This window comes from Periplaneta americana, chromosome 12, assembly GCF_040183065.1.
Source record: "Periplaneta americana isolate PAMFEO1 chromosome 12, P.americana_PAMFEO1_priV1, whole genome shotgun sequence".
NCBI lineage: Eukaryota > Metazoa > Arthropoda > Insecta > Blattodea > Blattidae > Periplaneta > Periplaneta americana.
Window position 1 is genome coordinate 137,702,774 of NC_091128.1, and position 26,911 is coordinate 137,729,684.

Genomic DNA, 26,911 nt, shown 5'->3' on the forward strand with positions numbered 1-26,911 from the left:
TTGGGTTGAGGGAAAACCCCAGGAAAAAACCTCAACCAGGTAACTTGCCCCGACTGGGAATCGAACCCGGGCCACCTGGTTTTGCAGCCAGACGCGCTAACCGTTACTCCACCAGTAAATGTTATTTGTACGATATTCAGTCAAATATGGTAATGTCTTAAAGCATAGGAGAATAGTGCAAGTGCCCTAATGACATGTTTACGAAGCTGGAACAACGTTCGTGGATCGAAATTGAAGTTGCAAAGGTTCACAGTGCACAAGATTGTTTGCAGGACTGCATGAAGCATATGGTGATGCAGTATTGTCATATTGTACAGTGGCTAACGGGTGGAAGTGTATTGTGAAAGCAGGGATGCTGTTCTGGAAGGACAGCTCCATTCAGGATGACCCCAAACTGACAATATCCAGCTTCTTGCCTTCCTGCTGGATGTTGATCGCCAATGGATTGTGAATGAATTAGCTCCGAGATAGGTGTATGCCACAAAACCGTGCTCCTCATTCTGTACGATATTCTTGTGTTCTGCAAAATTGCAATGCACTAGATACCCCATTAATTAATCACCAAAGTGCGACAATGGTTGCGCTATGTAATTGCAGACGTATTGCTGAACCACTATCAGAAGGAATGTGATAACTTCTTTAGCCAGATCCTCACTATGGACAAAATATGGGCTCACTCATACAAACCACACTTGAAGCAACAATCAAAATGAATGGAAGCATCCTGGCTCTCCTTGTTCAAGGGCAGTGTGCTCTGCACAAGGTGGTGTGAAGGTAATGTTTACTGTGACATGACACCATGCTGCCCATTACTTCAATTTCCTGCAATACCATCTTCGTCCAGCTTTAAGCAGAAAGCAATAGTACCTTCTGGAAACGACAATGCGAGGAGTCATAATGCTAATGCTGTGACAGATCTTCTATATTCACCTGATATGAGACTGTGCGATTATGATCTCTTCTCCAAAATGAAAGATCCACTTAGAGGGAAGCATTACAACACAAGAGATGCCATTATTCACGCCATAGGGCGACCATTTTCGGACATCAACAGAGATGGATACGCTGAAGATATATAAAGCCTTCCACAAGTTGGTAAACATAGGGGAACAATTACATTGAAGGAATGTAAATGATGTTTCCTTGTATATGCCTCTATTCGCAATATGGAATATTACATCCAAATAGAAAATTGACGGCACATATTGAACAAAGTATCTCTGCTATTTAAACATTTCTATAATAGCCAATTTTTCGACAAACGCAATATTATTCACCACCATATTGGTTATTAAACTTCCATTGGTCAGTAATACAGATCAGATTTATTTATCGACAAATTCACATTATATAGGGCATTGTTGTGCATTATTTTAAGACAAAAAAATTAACGTACTTTGCTATAAATTGTGAAATAATTTGTATACCCAAGAAAAACTGAAAAGTAAAGTAAAGGATTCTTTCTTCACTTCCGCCCTGAGTACTTTGACCAGTGTTTACAACAGAGGTGCCTCTTATTTTGGATAGACTATAGTTACGCAAAAGATTACTTGCCAGACTGTACTGCCATGAAATGACAACAATGTTATCTGAAAGAGCTAGTGATCTACTTGCTAGACTGCAATGGTGCTGGTCCCTTATGTTTGACTCGTCCTGTATAAATAATTGACAAGTGAAAGGAATTTTCATTTTTTAATTGCATTTTTGTAGTTCGACCATGCAACCTACTGAAATTTTTGACTGGTGAGCTACAATAAGATTTTCAAAGCCCGGTATATTATAGAGAATAAAGATTCATGCTGTCTATAATATCTTGTTTATCGTCCTTTTCATCAGCACAGGTTTCTAATTGCACACCACTCATCAAAGCTCTAACTTGAATATGTTCTTGACTTATTGCCATCACATTTCTTAACTGCTGTTTTGCTCATCATAGAACTAGCACTTCTTAGCATTCCTCTCATTATTTAGGGCTATATAGAACCTGTCAGAAAGGATTGTTGGAAAAAACAGTTCTGGAACACATGCCCACGTGTATGAATGTCGGTTAGTGTAACCACCAGTTAAAATTGCCACTTAACCCCTGTTTAAGCATTTTTACAGTGCATCGACCTTGGTTAGGACTTAAATAGGTTAACCACGTCAATCTCTAACCGGCCATATTTGAGCACTTAAAGGAGATAACCAATGATTAGAGGCCAAGAAAAACAAAATGGCGGCCAGATCCACAGGTGAATATTTCAAAGACGATTATTTTGTACAGTACTTGAATTACTTGGATAGAGATGACGGTGAGCGTGAAGTTTCTTTAGTGGAAAGAGAGAATTCTTACGAGAAATTAGGTGACAGAAAATTTTAGGAGGAATTTCGTTTATCAAAATCTAGTGTCTATGTTGCAACAAAAGAGTTGAAATACTTAACACAGAAACAGTCATATTTCTCCTATGGTTCGGCTGCTTAGATTATGATTCTATGGAACTGATATTATCTGTATTTTAAGAGGAAACACTCTAGTATCTCTTCCTCTACATCACTGGCTGGACAAAGAGGTTATGGATGGATCTTAGGACAATGCACAGTTCCCCGATATAAATGGGGTCCTGGATCGTACACACATTCGTACTAATCTACTTCATCCTTTTCCTTTATGAATATTCCATATTTTTTACATATAATATATTTAAATAAAGTAATTAAATCTATCGATACTTCAAACTCACAATGGGATATGATCATTTTTGCAACTAAAAACAAAGAAATGCAACTCGCAAACATAACAGTGCCGAAAGGTACACAAATGCAACATGAAGATATGGGACACATTTCGACATAGAACAGAGTAAGCACAGTCATTTTTAGATGTTGACTATTATCTTTGCAGAGGAATGGGTAATTTCCTTTAGTCATTTTGTAGAAACAGTGTACCATCATAGCATTTACCCTGGTTAAATGAGGTTTCAGCTAACCATATGTAATTGGTGATTATGAATGGTGCACAGAAACTACATTTTAACCACAGTTACTCTTTAACAGTCACGTTATAACCTATGATTACTGCGTTTTTAATCGATGTTGATGCACATCGCCATCACTCTTTTAAAGTGGTCTCGTAATTGAAAGAAAAAAATATTAAACAATAATTAAAAGATTAAATAAAAATGGAATGGCAACAGATAGGCTCGAACCATCCACTTTTAATAGTTATTAGTCCTACACCTAACCCACTACATTACTGAAGCACACAATTATTATACCAGCTACTTTATGTCTTAAGAAGGCAGTAAGAAAATTCAAAAGCTAAAATCTCGAAAACTTAAGTCCTATTTGATAGGATTTCCAGGGATTGATATTGATTTTTTATTTATGTACACTGATCTCATAAAAGTTCAACAAAATTGATGCCCAGAACACTATGACTCTCCTTGAATGCTTTTCACGCAACTTAGCAGCAATAGGAGTTTCTAAAATGACGTTAACTAGGATTGCTGCAAACAACACTAGGTACATTCAAAATGGATGACGTCATATCACTGACAAGAAAAAAATTCAATGAAATCCTGGAAGAGTCTTGGAAGAAGCGTGAAAAATCCATGAAATATGAGGAGGAATATATAAAGCAGATTCTTCTAATAGAAGCCGCTGACAGTTGTATTATTCATTTAGGTGGAGAGTCTGAAGAAGAAGAAGAAGAAGAAGAAATGAGCAGCGATTCAGATGGAGATTTATCGGGAGTAAAGGAGATCCTGTTGGAATGACTAAATAGAAACTCAACTGTGTCTTCCTTTTATTGTATTGTTCATAATATGCAGATAAATAAGTGATGTTTTCCTTGATTTATAGTGCAAAATTGAAGTTAATGACAACGCTATAATCTACAATTTGGGCACATATAGGCTAACTAGAAGAATGATGGAACCTTTAAGTCACTCATATTATAGTAATGAATATACTTTTTCAATTAGAAAATAAATCATTAACACCATAACATTAAACGAATTATTATGTATTAAAATACTGCTCAATATATTATAGGGAGAATGAATCTTGAATACATTGTCAAGAGGTCAACTTTTCAGATAGTATGATTATACATGGGCATCAGAGCATAAGTGGGCCCCATTAGTTAGCTGTACTACCTCCCCTCTGCAGGCAGCTTCTTAGCTTGAGTTATCTGTACTCTATAGGATACTATACAAAGTATTTAGGCCTACTGAAAGTGTAAGAAAAGAAAGAATGGGCATTCTTAGACAATTGTGAGTATATGCAAGATATACCAAAAGCCTAGTCCAACCTAAACTAACCTGTCACTGATTCGACCTTAAGAAAATTTGTTTTTTCTATGATCAGTAAGGGAATGCATGGAAATGAGATTTATCCAGGGGCAATTTCTCAGGGCATGCTATGCTTGCTGCGCAAGCCCAATATTTTCGTAGAATGTGTATTTCTCAAAATGGGATTGCATACATTAAAATTTATTTTGATGTTTGGAATACTTTATAGGAATAATACCATCCGCAGGTTGCACATCGCAAGTATCACAATGCTTGCTCGTTTCCCGGAGCTACAGGAAAGACTTAGAAATAGCGAGAATATGATGCACGCGCAAGTGCCTTCCTCCTTAGTCCGTCCTAGACGCACATGCTTCTGTTATGTGTTGTTTGAAGCTCTGGTCCAAGAGCTACACCAACGACTATTTAACGTTACACAGACCAGTACTGACAGCGGGAATGTGCTGTGATTTCTGAGTGCAATGTAATTGTATGAGCGGAATGCATATGCTACCTGCTGCATGTATTATTAATTCTTAAACACTAATTTGAAGTATTGTAATAAGTTCGGAATTATGTGTTATTGAAACCTTATTATTAAATCCATTTTCCCGAAGGACTATTCCAGAGAAGACAGACATTATAGAGAATATGTGCGCTCATTCAGTGCAGCTCAATACAACAATGTGCATTGGTTGGCAGGGTCGAAAAAACTAAATAAACTGTTTTGTTGGCCATGTTTGTTGTATTATATCGAACTTCTACATCTCATAAGCGAATATGATCCATGACTCATAATGATTTCATAATTATAAAATAAATTATTTATGTAGGTCTGATTATTTTTATTAATTATGGATTATTATATCCCCCCCCATCTTCCCCTATGAAAAAAAGAGCAAGTCTAACTTTTGTGACTAGCATTCGCCCCTGGATTTATCTGCTGCTCTTCCCTGTTGCCTTGACAGAGCAATCCTGCCTGCACCTCTCCACCAGTCCCCCATTTACACAGCAACGTTCCACCCTTATTTCGGTGCGGAATTGGTGTTTGCACTCAATATGTCTTTTCTTTACAGTACCAGTACATATGACAACTAGAACATCAAGTACGTAAATATATTCCTACCTTAACGTGGTAACGCAACTGTAAAGAAATACCGCCAAATTAACTGTCTCATTACAAATGGCAACAGTGACTCTGAATCTTATTCTTCGAAATCTGTGAATACTCTAAACTAACAATGATTAAGTCATATCGCACCCCTATCTCCCGACGGAAATGAGACTAAGTTTTTCTCTCTTATCAACATAATAATCTGAAGAAGATAATGAAGAATCTCAATTACCAATGATTAATGTGTGAGAAACACCTTCAAATAAACAGAATTACACAAGCTAATATAAATACTGAACAGTCTATTTCTTATATTGTGTACTAGCCTATTTGAAACATGTATGGATATTCGACAGTTTTTGAAATGAAAGTAGACCTAATAGGGCCTAAACTTATTTCATAAAGATTTAGTACCAATCTGTGGCAAGAATATTGTATACAGTTCTTTAAATAATACTTTGGCTGCAAAAGGGTATCTGATACAAGGGGGAGAGCCATTAATCCTTCCCATTGAAGGCTTTAAGGAACCAACCTGGACAAATACACAATGTCCCATTATTATCTTCCCGTGGTGCAGCTGTTAGTAAGCATAATTTTACAAGCTGAACTAAAGGGAGGGGCTAATCATCAATTAGCACTGGTCAGCTTGATGAGTTAATGACTGAATTTGGTATAATTTTCCTCTATTCAATACCTAATTCCCTCCTTACCCTTTCCTATCCAGTCCTCTGACTGAACTCTTACTTTCTTCGACCCTGGCGGCATTAGAGCATTCGAGGCCTAGGGGTTCATTTCACTTTCCTTCCTCCTCTTTCTACTTTTCTGTTCCTAGTGTTGACCTGGTATGGCACTAAAATCGTCCTCCAGTGGCTTAAGGAGGGGAAGCTGGTGATCAACGAGATCTCCCAGCTAGGTCCAATGGACCCATTGACCAGCAGCAGATGTGGTCCTCCAGACATTCTGGGGGTTGTGTGTGAATGCACCAAAACGTTAAAATATGGTGTTCACTTAAATCGGCTACAACTTGCCATCTTCCAAGAAATGGATTCGGAGCACCTCAAAATCTGTGCTTCAGTGGCTGACCATAATAATATTTTTGAAAAATATTGGGAGTGCAAGAGGTCAAATGACTTTATTGTCAAATGCCTGGCATTAGAAAACAACAACAACAAATAATACTTTTTTTAGGTCATTTGAGACGTGTATCTCGGAAGAGTATTTACTAAGCCTAAAATATGAATGCAAAAATTTTAGAAAATAATTCCTATATTAACGAGGGATAATCAGAGTAAAGAAAACTAATTATAAAATATTGCTTACAGAAGATTAAGGGAAAACCCCAAATCCAAAGAACATCTACATTCTACACAAAACTAGAAAGGTATTGACAGTTAAGCGACTTCAGGGTGTTACCATGGTAACTGCTCAAACCAGTCAACTAGAGTCCATGGTGATAAGTCAGCATTGTCGATTGTTTCACATCGAGCATATGGTAGCCAGCTGTTTTGTTTGGAAGAATTTAATCTTCATTATTGTTTTGCAGCAAGTATTGGTGCTCTGTCATGGCCATTGTTTTCGTAGTTCTTCCAGTGGCATGTGTATTTATATTACCGACTACGTTAAAAAAGATGCAAATTTCGCTATCAGTGGCGAAATCTTCCACAGCAGTGTTTCTTCTCTGCATACTATCGTAATGAATCAAGGTTTTAAATATACAATAATAATAATAATAATAATAATAATAATAATAATAATAATAATAATAATAATAATAACAGCAATATGTTAATGGAGAGAACTGATACTAGCTTTGTTGTTTCTCATCATTTCTCATGGGTCTGTAAAACAAACTTTTACCTTGGAAAGTAAATATATTACCTCAGTGAATTTTTCAAATCACTGTCCATATTTTGAGCAAGCAGGGCACTGAACAACTTAACAACGTCACTTCTGTCCTGCATGTGAGAGAACTGTCAATAACTTTCTATAGTCGGACCATCGGATCTGTGCCCCCGTAAGATATGCGAACTGAACCCTAATTCTTTCTCAGCCTCAGTAATTCATTTCTCTCCCTGCATTCCTATCTCTCTCTTTTCTATCTCTCGCCTTTGCTCTCCCCCACTACTCACAATTTTGAGCCTTCTTGCAGGACAGTTTATTTGCACTTACAGTCCAGTGTTGTCAATTCAACATGAACACTGTAGCAAGGAGTGGCGAAAGAAATATTATTAAGCAAGTACATAATAGCATTTTGCGATGAAGAGAAACAAACAGGTCAGTATCTCTTTCCTATAAATAAGGCAACGAAAAGAGCAGTTGCGATCACTGGTGAGGCTTATTTTATTTCAATTGACTATGTATTGAAATTACTTACTTAAATAATACTAATACAACATGTTATGTAATTTATATAGGCAGGTCAGAGCGCCTAATAAAGAAAATCAGGACAGAGGGTGTCTGTGCAGAAGATAAATAGCTAGAATCACCAGGGAAGAACAGACCAAGGGGACCTTTAATTCTTGTAGATGATATGAACTGATGTATATTTTAAGAAGAAAGATACAAGAATTTTATACCATGCAGAAAGAAGTTCCGACATTGAAAAAATTACTGAAGGTTGCGAGAGAAACAATAATTTCCAAGGTTGGAGAGAAACGCTACGGAAAGTGATTCAAGACATGGGATTTAGGTTTAAAAATTGTAGAAATACATGATTTATTTTGATTGAAAGAAATGATATTGTAGCATGGAGGACCAGTTATTTATGACACCATTTGACGGAAGTTTGGCAACACCCCTATTCGGCAAGGTTCGTGGCCTGCTGTTTGACGTGCTGGGAGGAAAGCGGGTGGAATAGAGTACAAGCGTTAACTTTTTCAAGAACGACGACAGTGCTGAAGGGGCACAGATCCGATGGTCCGACAAGTTTTATATAGACTATAGGAGGCAAATTAATTCAACACTTTAGATAAACAAAATCTCAGCAGACCTACAAAATTCAGTTTCCTTGTAAGCCTGTATTATATCGTAAAACAATTACACGTGAAAGAAGAGAAGTAGAAAATTGTCACAGCTATACATCATTCAGCGACAGTTTAGAAAAGGATACGAAGTCAGAATTGTCTCCGTACTCGGTTATTAGTTATTACCCAAGTTAACTTTTAACAAAATTACTCATATTAAAAGAAAAGAGTAAAAAAAAAAAACAAAAAAAAAAAACAAAAAAAACCACACAGAAATTCTGAAAGCTTCATAAACAAAGAGGAACACTAATTATACTACAGAGATAGAAAATGTATTTGATATCTTGCTAAGGAACAGAAAACCATTTCTCAATTGCTCCAAATTGTCATTGGAGAGGTGATAAAAATGTGAGAAAAGAGGAAGGAATGCAAACAGTTCTACTATTATTTGCAATCGATTTAACCTTATGGTACATTAGAGTCAAGTAGTACATTTTGTTAGAAATGAGGAGGCCCTAATAAATTAGAAGATACAGTATAAGCTATTATAGGCCTTTATCTGATATTAAGTTTATTTTGAAAAATTAGGAAGTACCATAATACTAAATCTATCGCTGTAGGGTAACAATTAGCATGTCTAACCGTGAAACGAGCAGGCCCAGGTTCAAATTCTGGTTAGGGCAAGTTATTTGGTTGAGGTGTTTTCCAGGGTTTTATCCCACAACTCATTAAAAGTAAATGTTCAGTAACTTTCGGCACTGGACCCTGGATTCATTTCTCTGGCATTATATCACCTTCATCTCACACTCAGACACTAGATAACCATAGCACTTGATAAAGCGTCGTAAAATAAACCAATTAAATTTCTCACAGTTGAGTTACTACAGCAACCTATAAAATAAAAATTAAAAAAAAATAATAAATAAACAATCCAATTTATCAATCAGGTCTGTCTGTATAAATTACCGTTATCTCTATCTAAGATGACTATTAGAAATAGCAGTTGTTACGAGTAATCATGAATAGAGGAAACATTTTAACCACTATAAGAAAAAAAATTGGTAATATGTAGTAAGCATCGGCCAAACCGCTATCCTCCCACAATGGAGGTCTAGGGAATATACTTTCCGTTAAGGCTGTAAAGAGGCTGACAATATGACAATTATAAGAAAACGTGTCCGGAAATTTAATTAACGTGTGTGTTTGTAAATATTTGACAATAATTATGTGCCCTGGGCGTATATTATGAGGAAAATGGCCTGGTCAATAAATATACCTACCAACATAATTTCCAAAAAATTATCAACAATTTAAATCATTTTTGACAACACAATTCGCAATTTCGTACACTTATATATCAAAACATTAGCATTCTATAAACCATTTTTAATTCAATTTAATATATTTCTATTAGTAGAATAATGAAAATATAATTAAACTTAATTGCAGATGTAAGTCATCGGTAATGATATGACAAGGTTTCAATTAATAGCATTCAGGAGACATGTCACTGCCCTTCAAGACGACCCTGATCTAAAAACTCAAGTCCGTCGATATTAAGTTGGAAGTAAGTAGCCTATATATGTCAATACACACAGAATTAGTCTTATATGAATAAAGTCAAATTTTTGTTATACCAATCTAAATTGCAAAACTAACCTCTGAGGAGGGAAAATAGGTGAAGAAAACAGGAAAAAGAAAAAAAAGGTGCTTTAAAAATACTTAACATTTTACAGAAACAAATATTAGTGTACTACCTCTATAACTGCGTTATTCAATAAAAACTTTCATCTATAAGAGGCACAGGAGAATCAATTTTGAAGAGCTCATACAATCAAACGTATAGGCCTATATTAAAGGTAAATCTTTCTACGGTTTTCTCTCAATTTAATAAAAAAATTATACATTATATTAAAGGAAATAATAGAACTCGGTGCAACAAATCACCTACACTTCAATATACCTATGTGTCAAATCGTCACATAGAATAAAATGCAATAATTAAGTAAAATAACCTATAATTTTAAGTTAAATATACTCACAATCATCTCCAACTGGTCCTGCTGAGCATTGCGCTGGTGGATCCCTACCCAGGTCTTGTAATTCCTGAAATAGATCAATGAAAATTAAAAAAAAAAAAATAATATAGCTATTGAATGCTATCAAAATGTACCTACTTACTCTACGCCTAGGTATGTAAATTACAAATCCTATCCCTCTGCTGTCAAATTACTATTCAAATAACTAACGTACAGTTAAAGAGGACAACAAGTAACGGGACACAAGAGTATTTTATGGGAAAACCATCATCCATCACAAGCCTATCGATGACTGATCCTTGCGTTACTTCCTACTCTTACTCATCAGACCTGCCAAAATCCACGTTACTGAAACTGAAATCCAAATATCACTTTTCGGAGCCACTTTATTGCGATAAGACTTGCACATCTAAATTTTTCCACACAAAGAACACACTGTGGATGTATACAATTATGATATTTAATCCAGCTGCCATCTCAAATACGGCAGTAAGATGTTCAATCCTCGTTCACATTGCTCAGTAGAAAATCGTTAAGGGCGTTAAACTGGATTTCTATTCAAACTACATTCACTATAGAGCACCACAGTTATGTAACTTAAAACTAATTCTTAACTTTACCTTATTAATTCGTTTTAACGCCATTAGACGGGCTGTGTTTGATAATTTCCTGGTTTTAAACCAGACAATGAAAGCGCTATCCAAAAGGACCTTTGATTAGGTAATGTATAAAATGGCTACCTCTTAACGCAGTAGGAATGGTAGTCAAGAGAAAAATTTAAACAGCAAAGATTATAAAAGTCAAATTTTATGTAAATTTATATTGTACAATATTTACATAATTATTATTAGTTATATTTTTAATTAATATGTCATTCAATTTTAAAATGAAGTAAGGATTGAAAATATCTAATCAAATAACACACTTCCGGCCCGGGGATGGCTTCCACGGAGCAAGTTTCCTCCTAACCTGTGTATATTTTTAGTTTGATTCGATAGATAGCGCGAACTAAATTCGAATGCAACGAAATACCGACAGATGGCACGACAATATTCAGAAACAGACTACATATGGAGTGGACAGTCGAGTGGGCTGTGGAGCAGTGCATTCACTCCAATGACGTGATAGTTTTAGTTATCAAAATGATCATAAATGAACTACTGTATGTTATTGTAATAAAGAGGAAATGAGCGCAAGTGTCAATATCTCATTAGTTTTTAGTTTTAGTTTGGTACAGTTCAGAACGTGATATATTTATTACCAGAACCACATACAGTAGATAGCTCTGTTATATACCACAGAGCACCGTCGATGTCATGACGTGTATTGTGTGCTGATTCGTTCCCGTCGAACTCCTGTTATGTGTGGATATCGAAACACAATTTAAATAATGATATTGAAGATTTGTATAATTTTCAATGAGCAGTGTAGTTTACACAGTTTTGAAACTGTCTTAAATGCAATGAATTTCAAAATAAAGCATGTTTTCAAAATGAACAACGATCATATGAAAATTCGAAACTAAATTATAAAACAATTATTCTTTAAGGACCAGTGGTATGGTCGGCACCACGCTCCGTCCACCTTTTACAGGCGGAAAAGACCGGTACTCAATTTGAGTAGATTCACTTCATTTTAGTACCGAACCGCCAATTTCAGTGCCTACGTCACGAAAGTATGGAACGCTACCTCCATGAACCCCATCGCCTTCATGGTGTCTTTTGGGAATACTGTACCTTTCTTTATCCATGCATCCATGTGTGTGCAGTTACGTAAGTGTATATACTGGCAACGACAAACTCCATTTACGAATTAGACTACAATCTTTTAGTGTTAAAAGTCTTGTAATCAAGGGTATACGACCTTTTCTTATGCATACCCTACACAGTCACTATTTATCATGTGTGGACTGGAATGATGACCAGCAGATCCGGATTTCCTGATTTTTTAGCACCACTTTTCCTGATCTATCTATTAGTTCCCCTTGAGGGCAGGGGCATGGGATGGGGACTGCCCTCGCATGCAGGCCGCTTGGTTGGGCCCATTGTACTACTCGGCATTAAATGATGTGCATGCTCTAAGGCCCCCCCCCCATGCTAAAGATTTCCCTTTGGATTGCCCCCGAACTTCCTGACAGCCTGCAGAATTCCTTTACCTTTCCGCGTAGGCCTCACCGCGGTCCATGAGCTACCATGAACCCAGGGGAAAGCCTACAGTACATGCACTACCACCAACAACTAATGACCGCATACCACGGGAAAGAAGCGGAGATGATGATAAAAGAGGAGAAGTGTAATTAGGATGGCGAAATTAATCCGAAATTCAACGCCAGAAGTTATCCAGTAATTCTGCTTCAATTGTTTGAGGGAAACCCTTGGGGTGGGGGGACCTCAACCAAATAACTTGTTCCAACCAGGATTCGAACCCGAGCCCGCTCGTTTCACGGTCAACCATGCGGTGGGGATTTTTTTTTTTTGTGGTCAAGCTATTACAGTAAAAACTATGTAAGTTGACCGTGTCTGGTTCCGACCACACCTGGTCAACATACATGTATGTATGTATTATGGGATACTGACATTTATATTGTAACTTTTTAATTCAAACAAGAATGTAGTTCTATTCTTACAACAATAACTCTTCACTTTCTACAATTAATTCTACTCCCGTCAACAATGGGATTTCCACTCCACACAGTATTCGCTATTGCGCTCCACAGACGACAATGACAATTTACTTGGATTATTGAGAACAACAATGAACTGTTAATTTTAACTAATGTTCACAAAGCACTATTTACAAATCAGAACTGTCAGTTCACAGTTCGTTTGCCTTGGCTAGTTCTTCTAGCTCAGTCACTCAAGTTCACAGTATCTCGAACCACAGACCTTCAGAGACGGTCCGCTGAACCTCGAACTCAGGTCCCTCAACTGCGGTCCACTGCACTCGAACTCAGGACTTCGGACGCTCGCACAACTGCGGACACACTCAAGTCGGACTCCGGTCTCGAAGCTGGCTTCACTGCTACACAAGACTGGCTGGCTTGCTGTTCACCGACTACAACAACACTAAACTGCTCAAGTTCACTCGCGTGTCGTAATTTATAACCACACCATAGTTGCGAGAAAGTACGATTGCTCGAAATTTCTACTTCAACAGACTTCTGGACGATTCTGTTCGGGAGGGTCCGTCCCCCCTTCACCTCGCACAGCGAAGCACTGCCAGCTTTGCGTCCCTCCTTGCCTCTCGACGTAGTGCACCGCCCCTTTGCCCTCTCGGCATGCAGACGCTCCCCTTACGTCCGCCACACCTAAGCGACCAACGTTTCGTCTGCCGCGCGCCCTGTCGGACACGCGTTCGAATCCCGACGCAGCTGTCACATTGCTCCCTCCTTAGGGTTGCTCGTCCCGGGCAGTCCCTTGGTAGGCTGCTAATCGGTCCAGATGCACCACCATCATCTTCCCTCGGGGTTGTCGCTGGATGCGGTACACCACGTCGTTGATCCGGGTCACTACGCGGTATGGTCCATCCCAGGCACACTGCAGCTTTGGTGATTTTCCTTTGGTCCTGATAGGTCGATACAGCCACACCAGGCCGCCCTCCTGGAATCCTGCAGAGTTGGCGAATCTGTCGTAGCGCACTTTCATCCCGTCGACGGGCCATGCAAGAAGCGGCAACGGATTTGAGGACTCCATATAGTGGTCCTACGGAGCCATCACCTTCAGCCAGACATTCGAACGTCAAGACGCCGAAGTTCGACGGAACGATGTCTTGGGCGATTTTTCGTCGCCAGTTCGAGGCTACCGCTGCACATAATGGGTGGACGCCAGCGGAGAAGACTACTCAGCTGCTGACCGCGCTTCAAGGACAGGCGTCGGAGATTCTTCACAGCGTTCTAGAAGACGGGACAGCCGCTGAGATAATGGCGGCCTTGGAGGGACGTTATGGTGACCATCAACTTGCGGCAGCATTCAGGACCCAACTGAAAACGAGGGTCCAACAGTCAGGCGAGTCCCTGCAAGAATTTGCAATGGCGGTGGAACAACTGGCCCATAAGGCCCTCAGGGGCCTACCTACTGACTTCATCGCTGGAGAGGCGGCCTACACCTTCGGCAGCGGAGTTCGAGACCCCGAAATCAGACAACAGCTACTCTTGGCAGAGCATCGCACCATCAACGCAGCTCTGACGGCGGCCCTCAGGATGGAGGCAGCAAAGTTGACGGCGAACGTCTCGACGTCGCACCGCATTAGGAGCGTCCCGGCGGCCGACGTCGCGGAGCGTCAACCGAAATCACCCGAGCGACGAAGACGAGGAGTGCCCACCTGCTGGTCCTGCGGCGAACCTGGACACCTGAGGAGGGACTGTGACCGATCTGGTCACAAACAGGAAAACTAAAAGGGGCCGATGCGATGAGGGGCACGTGTCGGCGCCGTCATCACCATCCCCTCGGCTGATCTTGAAGACGGTTAACAGAAGATGCGACGATGGGCTGATTGTTGACGGGAGTAGAATTAATTGTATAAAGTGAAGAGTTATTGTTGTAAGAATAAAACTACATTCTTGTTTGAATTAAAAAGTTACACTGGTGCAAGAAGCGAGACATTGTTGACACAATGGAGAACCTGCAGCAGATCCTGCAAGCCATCGCAGAAATGAAAAACGACTGAAGTGCAGTAAAAGCAGAAATGAAAGACGACTTGAATAAGCACATTAGTGAGGTGAAGAACGACATAAGTGAAGTGAAAACGGAGATGAAAAGTGACATAAGTGAAGTGCTTTGTGAACATTAGTTAAAATTAACAGTTCATTGTTGTTCTCAATAATCCAAGTAAATTGTCATTGTCGTCTGTGGAGCGCAATAACGAATACTGTGTTACTGTGTGGAGTGGAAATCCCATTGTTGACGAGAATAGAATTAATTGTAGAAAGTGAAGAGTTATTGTTGTAAGAATAAAACTACATTCTTGTTTGACGCTTTTAACCGTGTAGAGACGTTGATCAATATTTCCCTCAATATTTTATGGAGCAGTCATGGACGATGATGCATATGCTATATCTTCTAGGTGTAGTATTCAACGGAAGGAGTACGACCAGATAACCTGGAGATGTTGCAACATTTCAGTGAATTACATGAGACGATACTTGAGTTCTGGGACTCGTCCGATACGCCATATGTGAATAAAAACAAACGGAACACAGCATTCGACACACTGTTCAATGTGTTTAAAATAACTTAATTCGAATGCAAATTATGAAGGTGTGAGGAAGATAATAAATACCTTGCGCTCCAATTATTATCGGAAGGAATTATTAAAGAAGATAATAGCGTCGAAGAGCTAAGGAACTGGCACAGATGATAAATACAAATCATCATCATGGCTGTACCTTTGATTGAAGTTCTGACTGATATGTACATCTATTATTTATCAGGCAGTACATCTCACTTGACAATAATTGTGTGTCAGAGGAAGAACAATGTTTTTTATTGGGTTATTTTACGACGCTGTATCAACATCTGAGGTTATTTAGCGTCTGAATGATATGAAGGTGATAATGCCAGTGAAATGAGTCCAGGGTCCAACACCCAAAGTTACCCAGCAAACAATGTTTTTATACATCTGAAGTCTGATTAGTGTAATATGTAGCTAATCGGCGATGTATGCAATGGAGGGTAAAAGGAAATGGCCACCCTACCCCATTATCTCCTGGCCTGGTAGCCTCATAAGTGGTGCCACGTTTTCTGTACTTCAGCCGTGGAGAAAATGTGATTGTGCGCCGAGCCACTGTGTAACCTGCAACGTGCATAGCAGCTATGGACGGAGGCGGACACCCGAAGGGGAAGTGAAGCAACGGATTTCATTTTCCTTAAGTCAAGCACTTAAATATAATTTTATGCAGTATAAGGTTACAAACTAATGTTTAGTACGCATATTGTCAGTTCAGTGTCCATAATTTTCGCAAATAGAAGGATGGCAGTTTGTGAGATATGGTGTTGGAAAACATTTCTCAAGGTCTATCATAATTGTTCTTTTTACGGTACTGTACTCTCGAGATGCCTTTTTATCATTATCCTTTTCTGTGTAACGTAGATCTGCTTCTGTAAGGAGTTTGTTGTAATCCATTTGTATTATTTGCTTCTCTTCTTTAATCTCGGTTTCTTTAAGTTTTGTTAGAAACATATCACGGCATTGACTTACAATAATAAAGCAACAGCATTACCAACGCAAAAATTCTTCAGGGGGAAAGTATTGTATAATGGACTTACAACAATTTTCTCGTAAGTAAACAAATTGTTCCAGGAGTAAAATCTTGTAAGAGGACTTACCATACTTTTCTCTAATACATGAAGGAATGGAAGCAACACATTAATTACCTTTGTAATAAATTACGTAAAATAGTATATTATTTTGTTTTATTGAGGAATTACTTGTCAATAAGTTTATTACGTAAAATATATTTAACTTTATTTCAATCGGTAATTATGTATGGAATTATAGGATGGGGTAGCTCATTTAAATCCAATTTTAATCCACTTTATTTACTACAAAAGAAAATAATTAAAATATGTCTTCATAAACCTATTGATCTTCCATCTCAAAATTTGTTTCTAGACTTTAATGTACGTATCGTAAGACAAATTTGTTATATTGTATTAATCAAATTCATACATAAAAATCGAAATAATTTTGAATTGTATTCTCATAGTTATGAAACAAAAGGTATGAATTCTTTAAGATTGTTTGAACCAAAATGCAACATTGTTACAGCATTTAATCTTAGTAGTCTAGTAATTTAGGTCCAAGAATATATAACAAATTTATATTTAAATATCCTAATCTTGTCAATTCGAATAGTTCTAGTATTAAATTTAAAAAGTTATGTATGGATTTTATAAAAATTGAAAAATTGTAAATTTAAATTTATACACGTATACTATAATTGCAAATTGTATTGTATAATTATTAATTATAATTGTATTGTATAATTATTAATTTCAATTCAGGAATCCGCCCCTGAGCACGAGTTCTACTCTTTCAGGGGCGAGCTAAAGTTTCTCTGTATATTTTATATTTTATGTTACGATTAGTAGCAAAATAATAAATAAATAAATAAATAAATACTGCTCAACAGTTTCACATATGCTATCTTCATAATGCCTTGATTTTGAGATACAATGCTTTTCCCCTACAAAGACACCGCAATCATTAAGCGTCTGGTGGACTTAACTAAAAATTGAAAAATTTTGGACTTAACGTCAGTTTACCTCTGAACTACAGATATTATATTCGCTGGAATGTGTGCACATATGGAAACGAAATGTGCGCAAGAGAATAACTGGCAACTGTTGCTTGCCTCTCATTATTCCTGCGCAGTTGCAAAAGCACAGGGACATAATTTTATTTTTACTTCAATTTTTATTGTACCTCATTTTTTTAATATACTTCACTCCCACCCCTTCTACTAATGAAGTTCAACCGTCCTCCACACAGATCCAAGACCGCATATAGTCATAGTAGCCTTACGATCATAGTAAACAGTACGTTCCAAAAATATGTTCGCGTTTTCCAGTGACGAAAGAGCTTTCAATATTGAATCATTTTCGCACAGGTACTGTCGTCCATTTGCCTATGTCGTATCCCGGTTTCCCCCACCAGCTTTTATTCACCAGCTAGTGGCTGGGCTGTCTTAGCTCCTTTCTGAGAACATTAATTTCTGTTAGGAATTGGACGTCTACGTAATATTATACAACTGTTTAAAATAACTTACATAAAAGAGCCTCGTTAAGTAATTAACTGTCACGTGATTTCCTCCCTTTCTACGACCCTACGACATAACCACTTGGACGGACAGTAGATAGCATGTCTGAGTAATTTTATCTTTTCGGATCGGGCAGAAGTGAAGATTGAATTTACAGTACGTAAGGTACTCTTTTATAGAGTACAGTAGGTACAGAATTATTTCAACATGAGTTACTAGTACAAAGGACGAAACTGGTAATTGGGATTAGGTACAATAGTCTATAGTGCGATAATATGCATGTTAGAACTGAAGCCTGTATCGAAATGAACGGCCATATTATCATTATTTTTCAATTTCACTTCATTCTCTATATTGGACGCTAATGTGCTGTAGACAGTATAATATACACTGCATAATGATACGTCCACATGGACAGCTCAGTTCGTGAGTAAAAACACTCATTGTTAATACAGTACTGTATTTTGATTAAGCAAAAACCTAATGAAAGTAATCAAACTCAAAATCGCGATATTTCCTAGTTTACGTAAATGGATGAACTACATTTCTTCCCTCCTATACCTAGTAAAGTGATTTGTTTGTATATTACGCCAGTATCATTGTACTCCAGTCGTGGAAGGGAGTAGCAAACGGCGTTGATCCAGAGGTATAGCCAAGTTAATATTAAAAATGTTAGTAAAAATAAAATGATGCCCCTGTAGAAATGCCTCTTAAGAGTATGGATTAGTGTCCTGCAATGTTCGAACAAGAGAGAGACAACCAAGACATTACGGCTTGGTCTTATTTCATATGAAATACTAATCACAAGATCTGTGCTAAAGTTCTTAAGCGGTCGAAACATGAAGTGATGGGAATGTATGACAGCGAATATTTTTGTAACCAGATCGAACACACACGACAGGCCTCCTTCTGCAGAGCGAACATCGGCGAATATCGAACTTCACTATACTCGACAAACTTGAACCGAACATAGCGCCTGTAACGCAAGACGCTATACTTGTTTTTTTTTTTTTTTAAAGATGGGACATGACAGGAGCGTTGCGATCGGAAAAACAACTGAATATCACATAGCGTGGTAGGCCTGTTGCTATGGTAACAACGGTTGAGTTGCCAAACTTACAGGTCCCACATGGCAAGTGTTTAATAGCTCTCTTGGAAACATTTATTGTGCACACAATGTTAGCATTGGTACGTTTCGTCTTTGATTCTCCGTCGATTTTTGTATTTTTTTCTTACCTTCGCGTCAATTGTCAATGAATGTTTTAACGTCAGCCATCTTAACGACAATTGCTAGCTTCCATCAGCTGGCAGCTGGTAGTCCATGTTGGCAACATGGTAATGTAGTTCCAAGCTCGGCCGCTTAACTGTCATGTCCCATCTTTCAAAAAAACAAGTATAGTATAGATTCATCTGGAGTCACCTTCGAAAAGCCAACTAGTCAAAAAAAAAGTCAATTCTTCAATTAGAATGGAAACACATTTTTCTGAGGTTCCTCAAACATGTTCTGACTTTATCTCGATTATGTCTGAGTGCATGTGCGTGTATGACTAGTGTTGGAATCTTGAGGTCACGATAATTTACTATCAAAGTAATTAGCGAATGTTGTTTTTACTTCTTGTTTAAGGTTTTCATTGAACTGTCTGGTTCTACTTAGAATTACGATTTTTTTAATAGAAATCAGAAATTTATATACTTAACCACAATGATTTCCACATAAGGCTGAGTTAAAGTGATATATTATTATACAGTCCATTAGAACTTGGAACACATAACTTAATTGCAAGGCTAAATATATTATTTTTAGCAACATAGTCTATGTAGCTGAAGATTATGAATAATACGTAACTGTATTACTAACTCTTCAATATTTTTAAATTCTGTACTTGAAACAAAATAAAGTTCTCGAGATACAGACAACATCTAGAAAAGGAGAATAGGCCTACTTCTTTGTAGGCTACACCTCACATTATTCTTATTCCAATGCAGAACAGTAGAACCCCGATTATCCGTCACCCTATTAACCGATTGGATGATTATCCGACTGTCTATTTCTCGCTCTTTTTTTCCTTCAGAAATAAATAACTTATATAAAGTACTGTTTTGTATATCATATTAGTAGCATAGTCTAGTATATATAGTCACGAAACTCAATACGTAGGGAATATGCATCCATAGATAGTTGCTAGCCACTAGGATCGCTACTATCGCCTCATTACATACAATACGAAATAGTACCGACACAGTCTATTGTTCCTAATACTCTCACAACTCAAGCTTCGTGACTGTATATACCGTACTAGACTACGTTTGTAGGTTCTACATTATGTTTTTGCTATAGTGTTTTATTACAAGCCTTTATCGTTACACAGCATTGTCTACTGTTCGAATTAGCGTTCTATAATATAACTTGTATATAAAATGTCTTCCATGGACGTTAACAGAAAACGTGTTGTGCTAAGTATCGAAAAAATGGAAATAATTGAATGGTTTGAGAAAGAAAAAGTGTGGCTCATCTCGCATCAGAATACGAGATTGGAGTTAGAACTGCGCGATTTAATAAAAAAAAAACAAGGATAAAGAGTAAAATAGTAATATACGTTACAAGAGCGGTATGTTGACGTTTTCATGGTCGAGGAAAAGATTGAAAAAGCGAAACGTAGTTGAGCTTTTTTAATTTCCGAGAACATGAAAACAAACATACCGCTCGTGTATCGTACATTATTTTGTGCGAAGATCGTTTATTACATACCTGAAAGACGAATTTCTAATTAGTTGCAATGAAATCTCCATGTTGGTTTCTGTTTAATGACGCCAACTTCGGAACACCAAAATATCTTTCTTCAACATTGTTGCTGTAAAATGTTTTCTGTGTTTACTATACTGCAGCAGGCCGTGATATGTCTGTCTTTTTTTCCCCCAGTCTATAAATGCGAACTTAAAACAAACGGTAAGGTTATGTAATGATTTATTTTTCATTTTAATATTTTAACAATATTATTTATATAACATATTGCAGTAATAACATCGGCATCTGGAATCTCGTTGATTTTTTCACGGCTGCCTTAATGTTACTTGTATCAGGAATGCAATAAGTTTCGTGGAGTATTAGACTTTACTTAATTTTTGCAAATATTTAAAAACAATAATTAACATTGCAATTTAGGTGAAATTGCAGTGGTAAGTTTCCAATTTATAATTATTACTATGTTAAACGTCTCTAAAAATAATGTTAAAAGCCTAAAGCAGTAAAATGAATGTCGCGCTTAAGCGGTAAGAAGAGGGAAATTGTTATGTGTGTTACGTTGGGAATACTGAATGTGGTATTTCACACTTACCGCGTATTGGTTCTGTGCGGAAAACAAGCAAATACGCACGATCTCGCACAAAAGTATGTAAATAAACAACATGAGTCCTCCTTTATTCCTATCTTTCCTAAGACAGTCATTACAAAGGGCTTCCTTATCCTTTAAAAACCTGTCGTTTATAACCAGATTTAAATTAGTGAACTTCTGATCCACTACATAGTGAGTTAAATACAAGACCATGGAGGAAATTACAAAATCTTCCATGGTACGGATTATCCGATTTTTTCGATTAACCGTTCAGTCCATCCTTTTCATTACCACGGATAATAGAGGTTCTACTGTATCTAGTATTGAAACAACATTATCTCCCCTGCGGTGGCTGAGTGGCCAGAACTCCAGCTTGTCAAGCATGCGTTCCGGATTCGAGTTCCGGTCAGGTCTACAAAGCGGGAGACTATAATGTTGTCGGAATGGAATTTCGGGAGGGGGACATTATGACTCAACACAGCGACCTTTCAAGATCTATTGCGCTAGCCCTCGCGCATTCCTAAACCCACACCGGCTGACTACAATAAGGTACGCTGTGTACCCAGATTTCGAGCAGAGAACCCCACTCGTCCCTAGCCGGCGTTCGGCGAATGATGATGAAATTATGGAATGATTTAGATGCTTAATATGGGGATACGAAAAAAAACCCGAGAGAAACTTCAATTGCGATCTTGTCCGCCGTAAGTGTCACTATGGATTTTTCAATGAAAAACTCCAGACCTGACCAGGACTCGAACGCGGACCGTCTGCGTGACAAGCTGAAGATCTGACCACTGAGCCACCGCAGGAAATCTAATATTTTATTATTTTCATTTTATGTATTTTCATGGCGATCTCAAGTAAGAACACGGATGTAAAATTTCCATGTAACTCTTCGTCGCTTGTCAAAATTTTAGCAACATAAAAACAAACCAGCCATTCAACCTGTTTTATATTTCAATATGAAAACAGCATATGAAGTCGGGAGGCCACATTCTGTATACAGTAGTGCACATGCAGTCACATTGTCGTTCCGAATCAGCTGTTTTTGGGTCGCGCGTTTCGGTCCGGTACACATAACATAACCACAGTTGCAGCTTTCTGCTGCTTGCTGCTGAACCAGCCTGCCTACCTTTGGAAAGTTTAGTTCACAGTGAACGAGCGGGTGTTTAAACCATAACGTTGGCACTATGAGTCCTTCCCGTTGAATAGTGTCTGTCGGCTGTCTACACCAACGAGTTGGTCTACACGACAGTTGGAACATAACCTATCACGTAAAGTGTGCTAAGTGATAAACGTGAAAATATTTGATCCTCATAAAAAATCGGTAGAGTATTTTAAACTATTCGCCGGTTGTGACAAGTACTGTATGGCTCACCCTCAGTTCTGTGGTAACAATTTGGTGAATCGAGTTGTGGTTTCAGTGAATGATAGTGTTTTTTAATACATCGTTTTGGAGCATTAGTTACAACATAATAAATGTGTGTTTTTTAATAATACGTGAGGTGCTGTGACATAACAGTTAATTTTAATGATGAAGAAAAGACGAAGAACTAACTTAAGCCAATCATCATCATCTACAGAAAAAAACTGATCGAGCTATTACCTTGTAACGCGCGCTGTTTTATCGGCGTTGGGAATATCGGATAAGTTTTCTATGCCTGACCTGAGGGCAACTGTACTGAAAAACACAGTCAACAAAGAGGTAAGTTCGAACTTTTGAATTTATGAAGCAATGATGACTCTGAAGCTTGTGGGATGTAAGGCGGATTTAGTTTATGAGATCCTTAAAAATAGTTTTAGGCTTATAAATCAATGGCATAGAATGTAATAAAACAGTTATTGCATATATTATAACGCTATATAATTTGTATATTTTTTTAAATTTACAATAGATGTGCGTACAAGCTAATTTTGAATTCAAGTTTTGTTTAATATACGAATAATTATGACTTCTTTCGTCACAATGTCGCCGTAGATATTATTTTTTTAATCTCTTTCACGTTTTTAAATTCATTTCTCCTCAAGTTGTTTAAAAAGCATTGTTAATACAATTATTATCCATTTTACACGGGCCTACACAATAGGTTACAATCAACCAAATTATTATTTTGGGATTAATAGGCCTTAGATATATGAATTTGGATGTAACACATTTTTGTATTTTTCAAGCAACTCTTTTCCATTTTTTGTTCGAGTTTGACTAATAATTTAAATGTAAGGGAAATATTGTTATGTAGGCCTAGATCTACAATTCACACGGAATTCTATTTGACGCTTGGACCCAGGCAGCCAACTTGTCTGCCTTGCGGCCAACAATCTCAAATACGAAGAGTGAAAGACATTTCTACAGTGGAAATTTATAAATACGTAAGGTGAAAATTCCATGCGTGGAATTTGTTGCGCATTGCTACATTTATTGTATTTTTAGTTAGCAGGTTATTTTTACGGCGCTTTATCAACATCTTAAGTTATAAAGGGCCGTATTCATAGACATTTTTAGCGCGGGTTTTCGGTGGATTATCAGCGTTTTTCGTATTCATAAAGCGATAGGATATGATTTGAATTCTGTACTAGTAACCAGTGGATAGCCGAGGCTAGCTTAGTACGCTCGTAGCGCGTGCTGCGAAATGTCTATGAATAGCACCCTTAGCGTCTGAATGAGATGAAGGTGATAATGCCGGTGAAATGAGTCCGGGGTCCAGCACCGAAAGTTACCAAGCATTTACTCATATTGGGTTGAGGAAAATCCCCGGAAAAACCTCAACCAGGTAACTTGCCTCGACCGGGAATCGAACCCGAACCATCTGGTTTCGCAGCCAGACGCGCTAACCGTCACTCCACAGGTGTGGACTTGTAATTTTATATAACACAGTAAATTCAAGGGAAGAGAGAACAGGAATGGCATGGTGGAGACTAGGTATCTGGAGGCTCAAGAAGAAGAGAGGGAACGTAGAGAAGGATAAATGTCCTTTGTGTGGACTAGCGGAAGACGCAATGCATATTGCGTTAAAGTGTCAGGCAACGAAAGATTTGAGAAACGGTTGAGCGGATAAAAAATTTATACAAATAGATGCTATAGTAGCTTATAAAAAATGAATGAACCCCTAAACGCCAGCAATCTGCATAAATTAGGAAAATTTCTTTTTAGAGTTAAAATTAGATGGGAAGAGAAAGTCAAAGCTCTAACGGAGATGGAATTATAAATGTTCAATAGTCGGACACGATAGGAAACTACGAAGAGGAGTCAGTGAAGTTAACAGAATAATTTTTAAGAGATTGAGTATAGAAATAAAAAAGTTAAAGTAAGAGTTTTAAATACAAGAGCTATTACTTATTATTAGTTATTATTATTATTATTATTATTATTATTATTATTATTATTATTATGCTGTATAGAGGATACTTATAGATTCAATATGTAATAGTTTTTTTGTAATATTTGTATAGAGAGTGATGGCGGATTAAGAACTGGAACACATTTAATCCACCATGACTTGAACAAATATTGATGCAATAAATAAATAAATAAATAAATAAATAAATAAATAAATAAATAAATAAATAAATAAATAAATAAATAAATAAATAAATAAAACACAGTCGACATAATGACGACTCAGAATTTGTGTAGTTTTTCAGGCTGAAATGCATCGTTCTCGGTCTTTATAAAAATGAAAACACTTTTCAACATCAATTACTATTTCACATTGAAAGCATTGCAATATCTTGGGGATACCATTGCGTAAATGAAAATGGCTATTTTGACAAACATATATTGTCGAATACTGTATTAATAAAACTATGTCTTACAGAATCAAAAGTACTAAAACGCTTGATGTAGTAGTAGTAGTAGTAGTAGTAGTAGTAGTAGTAGTAGTAGTAGTAGTAGTAGTAGTAGTAGTAGTAGTAGTAGTAGTAGTAGAAGTAGTAGTAGTAGTATTGAGTGGTTAGGGGCGGCCCTTCAGCACGTCGGCTCGACAGTGGCCTAATGTGCACCCCGAATATGGGATGAATGAGATTGAGGTGTACTAGCCCACCGGCCGCATGAGACCCCTCACCCGCCCATCCAACGGGCCCCCTACACCCCCCGCCTTAAGTATACGCCAAAACGACTAAGCAGCACAGGATCCATTCCGACAGTCCTTCTAAGGTGTCAAAGCGCCCTCGGAAGTAACAGAGATATTACGACAGGCTCAGAACCCAGAGACGGTTGCGGAGAGGACGCCCTCTACCGCAAGCGGACGAAGACATGTCTTGACTTGAATATATCTATGGAATGAGATGAAGAACATACATGATATGAAATCTAAATTCTTTTACTATACGGGAGGGGAAAACCACGAAAAAACCGCAGTCAGGTTGGTTGGTCCGGGGATCGAACTGCGGACCTCCCGAATGCGAGTCTTATGCCCATGCGAAACGCATGAGCCACCTCGTTCGGTACTGTGACTCTACTCATGTGACAGCCTCTACTTCACTCGTGTGTTTGTTCTACAGTTGTAGGTAGTGTATGTCAGTGTAAAAAATACGAATGCAGTGAAGACTGAGAACAATTTATGTAAGATATTAGCTTAGTTTTTATAGGATGACCATGACGAGATAAAACAAATCCCGTTAGATGTTATGACATGACCAGATGAAAAATCACTCCAGGTATAACAGATAAACATATACATATAATGACTCCAGATGCAGTGACCAGATGAAATTCCCGCCATTCCCTGATCACGGATCCGAGCTCCTCTAGAGCTCTAGGCAGGCTTGTCATATGTACGACTGTAGTCACAGTCTAGTATATACAGTCGCGAAGCTCAATACGTAGTAAATATGCAGACATTAGATAGTTGCTCACCACTAATCGCTAATATCGCCTCATTACAGGCAATGCAAAATAGTACTGTCACAGTCTATTGTTTCTAGCACCCTCAAAAGTCAAGCTTCGTGACTGTATATACAGGGTTGGGCAGATAAAACCGGCCCGTGTTATGACATTGATAGGTACTAATGATTTGAAACACACTTCAAATGGAATGAAAATAAAATGCATTTACCTTCATAATACATGTTGGAAGTGCCCTCCATCTGCATCTAGACACTTCTGTGCACGTTTTAACAGGTTCATGAAAATACGTGTCAATTCCTCATGGGTGATACTGCGGATGCAATTCCTGATATTATCCTTGAGATCATCAATGGTATGGGGATTCTGTTCGTACACTTTTCCCTTCAAGTACCCCCATAAATAAAAATCACATGTTGACAAATCTGGTGACCGCGGTGACCATAAGTTTTTGCTCACAGTCCTTTCTTCAGTGAACATCTGATGAATACGGGCAAGTGACCTCTCAGATGTGTGACATGTTGCCCCATCTTGTTGAAAGAAGCAGTAATTATTTTCCTCTTCTGTCAGCTGGGGTTATAATTCCTCCAAGAAGG

At 37.8% G+C, this 26,911-nt stretch overlaps 1 protein-coding gene across 1 annotated transcript in view; it reads right to left on the minus strand.

Moving 5' to 3' along the window:
* eff (ubiquitin-conjugating enzyme E2 eff) overlaps positions 1-11,160 on the minus strand; it is a 57,182-nt gene extending 46,022 nt beyond the window's left edge. The window contains exons 1-2 of the mRNA XM_069842124.1: positions 11,005-11,160; positions 10,388-10,451 (exon numbers count right to left, since the gene is read on the minus strand). Coding sequence (XP_069698225.1) covers positions 10,388-10,451; positions 11,005-11,028 — 88 coding nt within the window. The 5' untranslated portion in view covers positions 11,029-11,160. The remainder of the gene's footprint in view (positions 1-10,387; positions 10,452-11,004) is intronic.
* Positions 11,161-26,911: the final 15,751 nt, after the last annotated feature.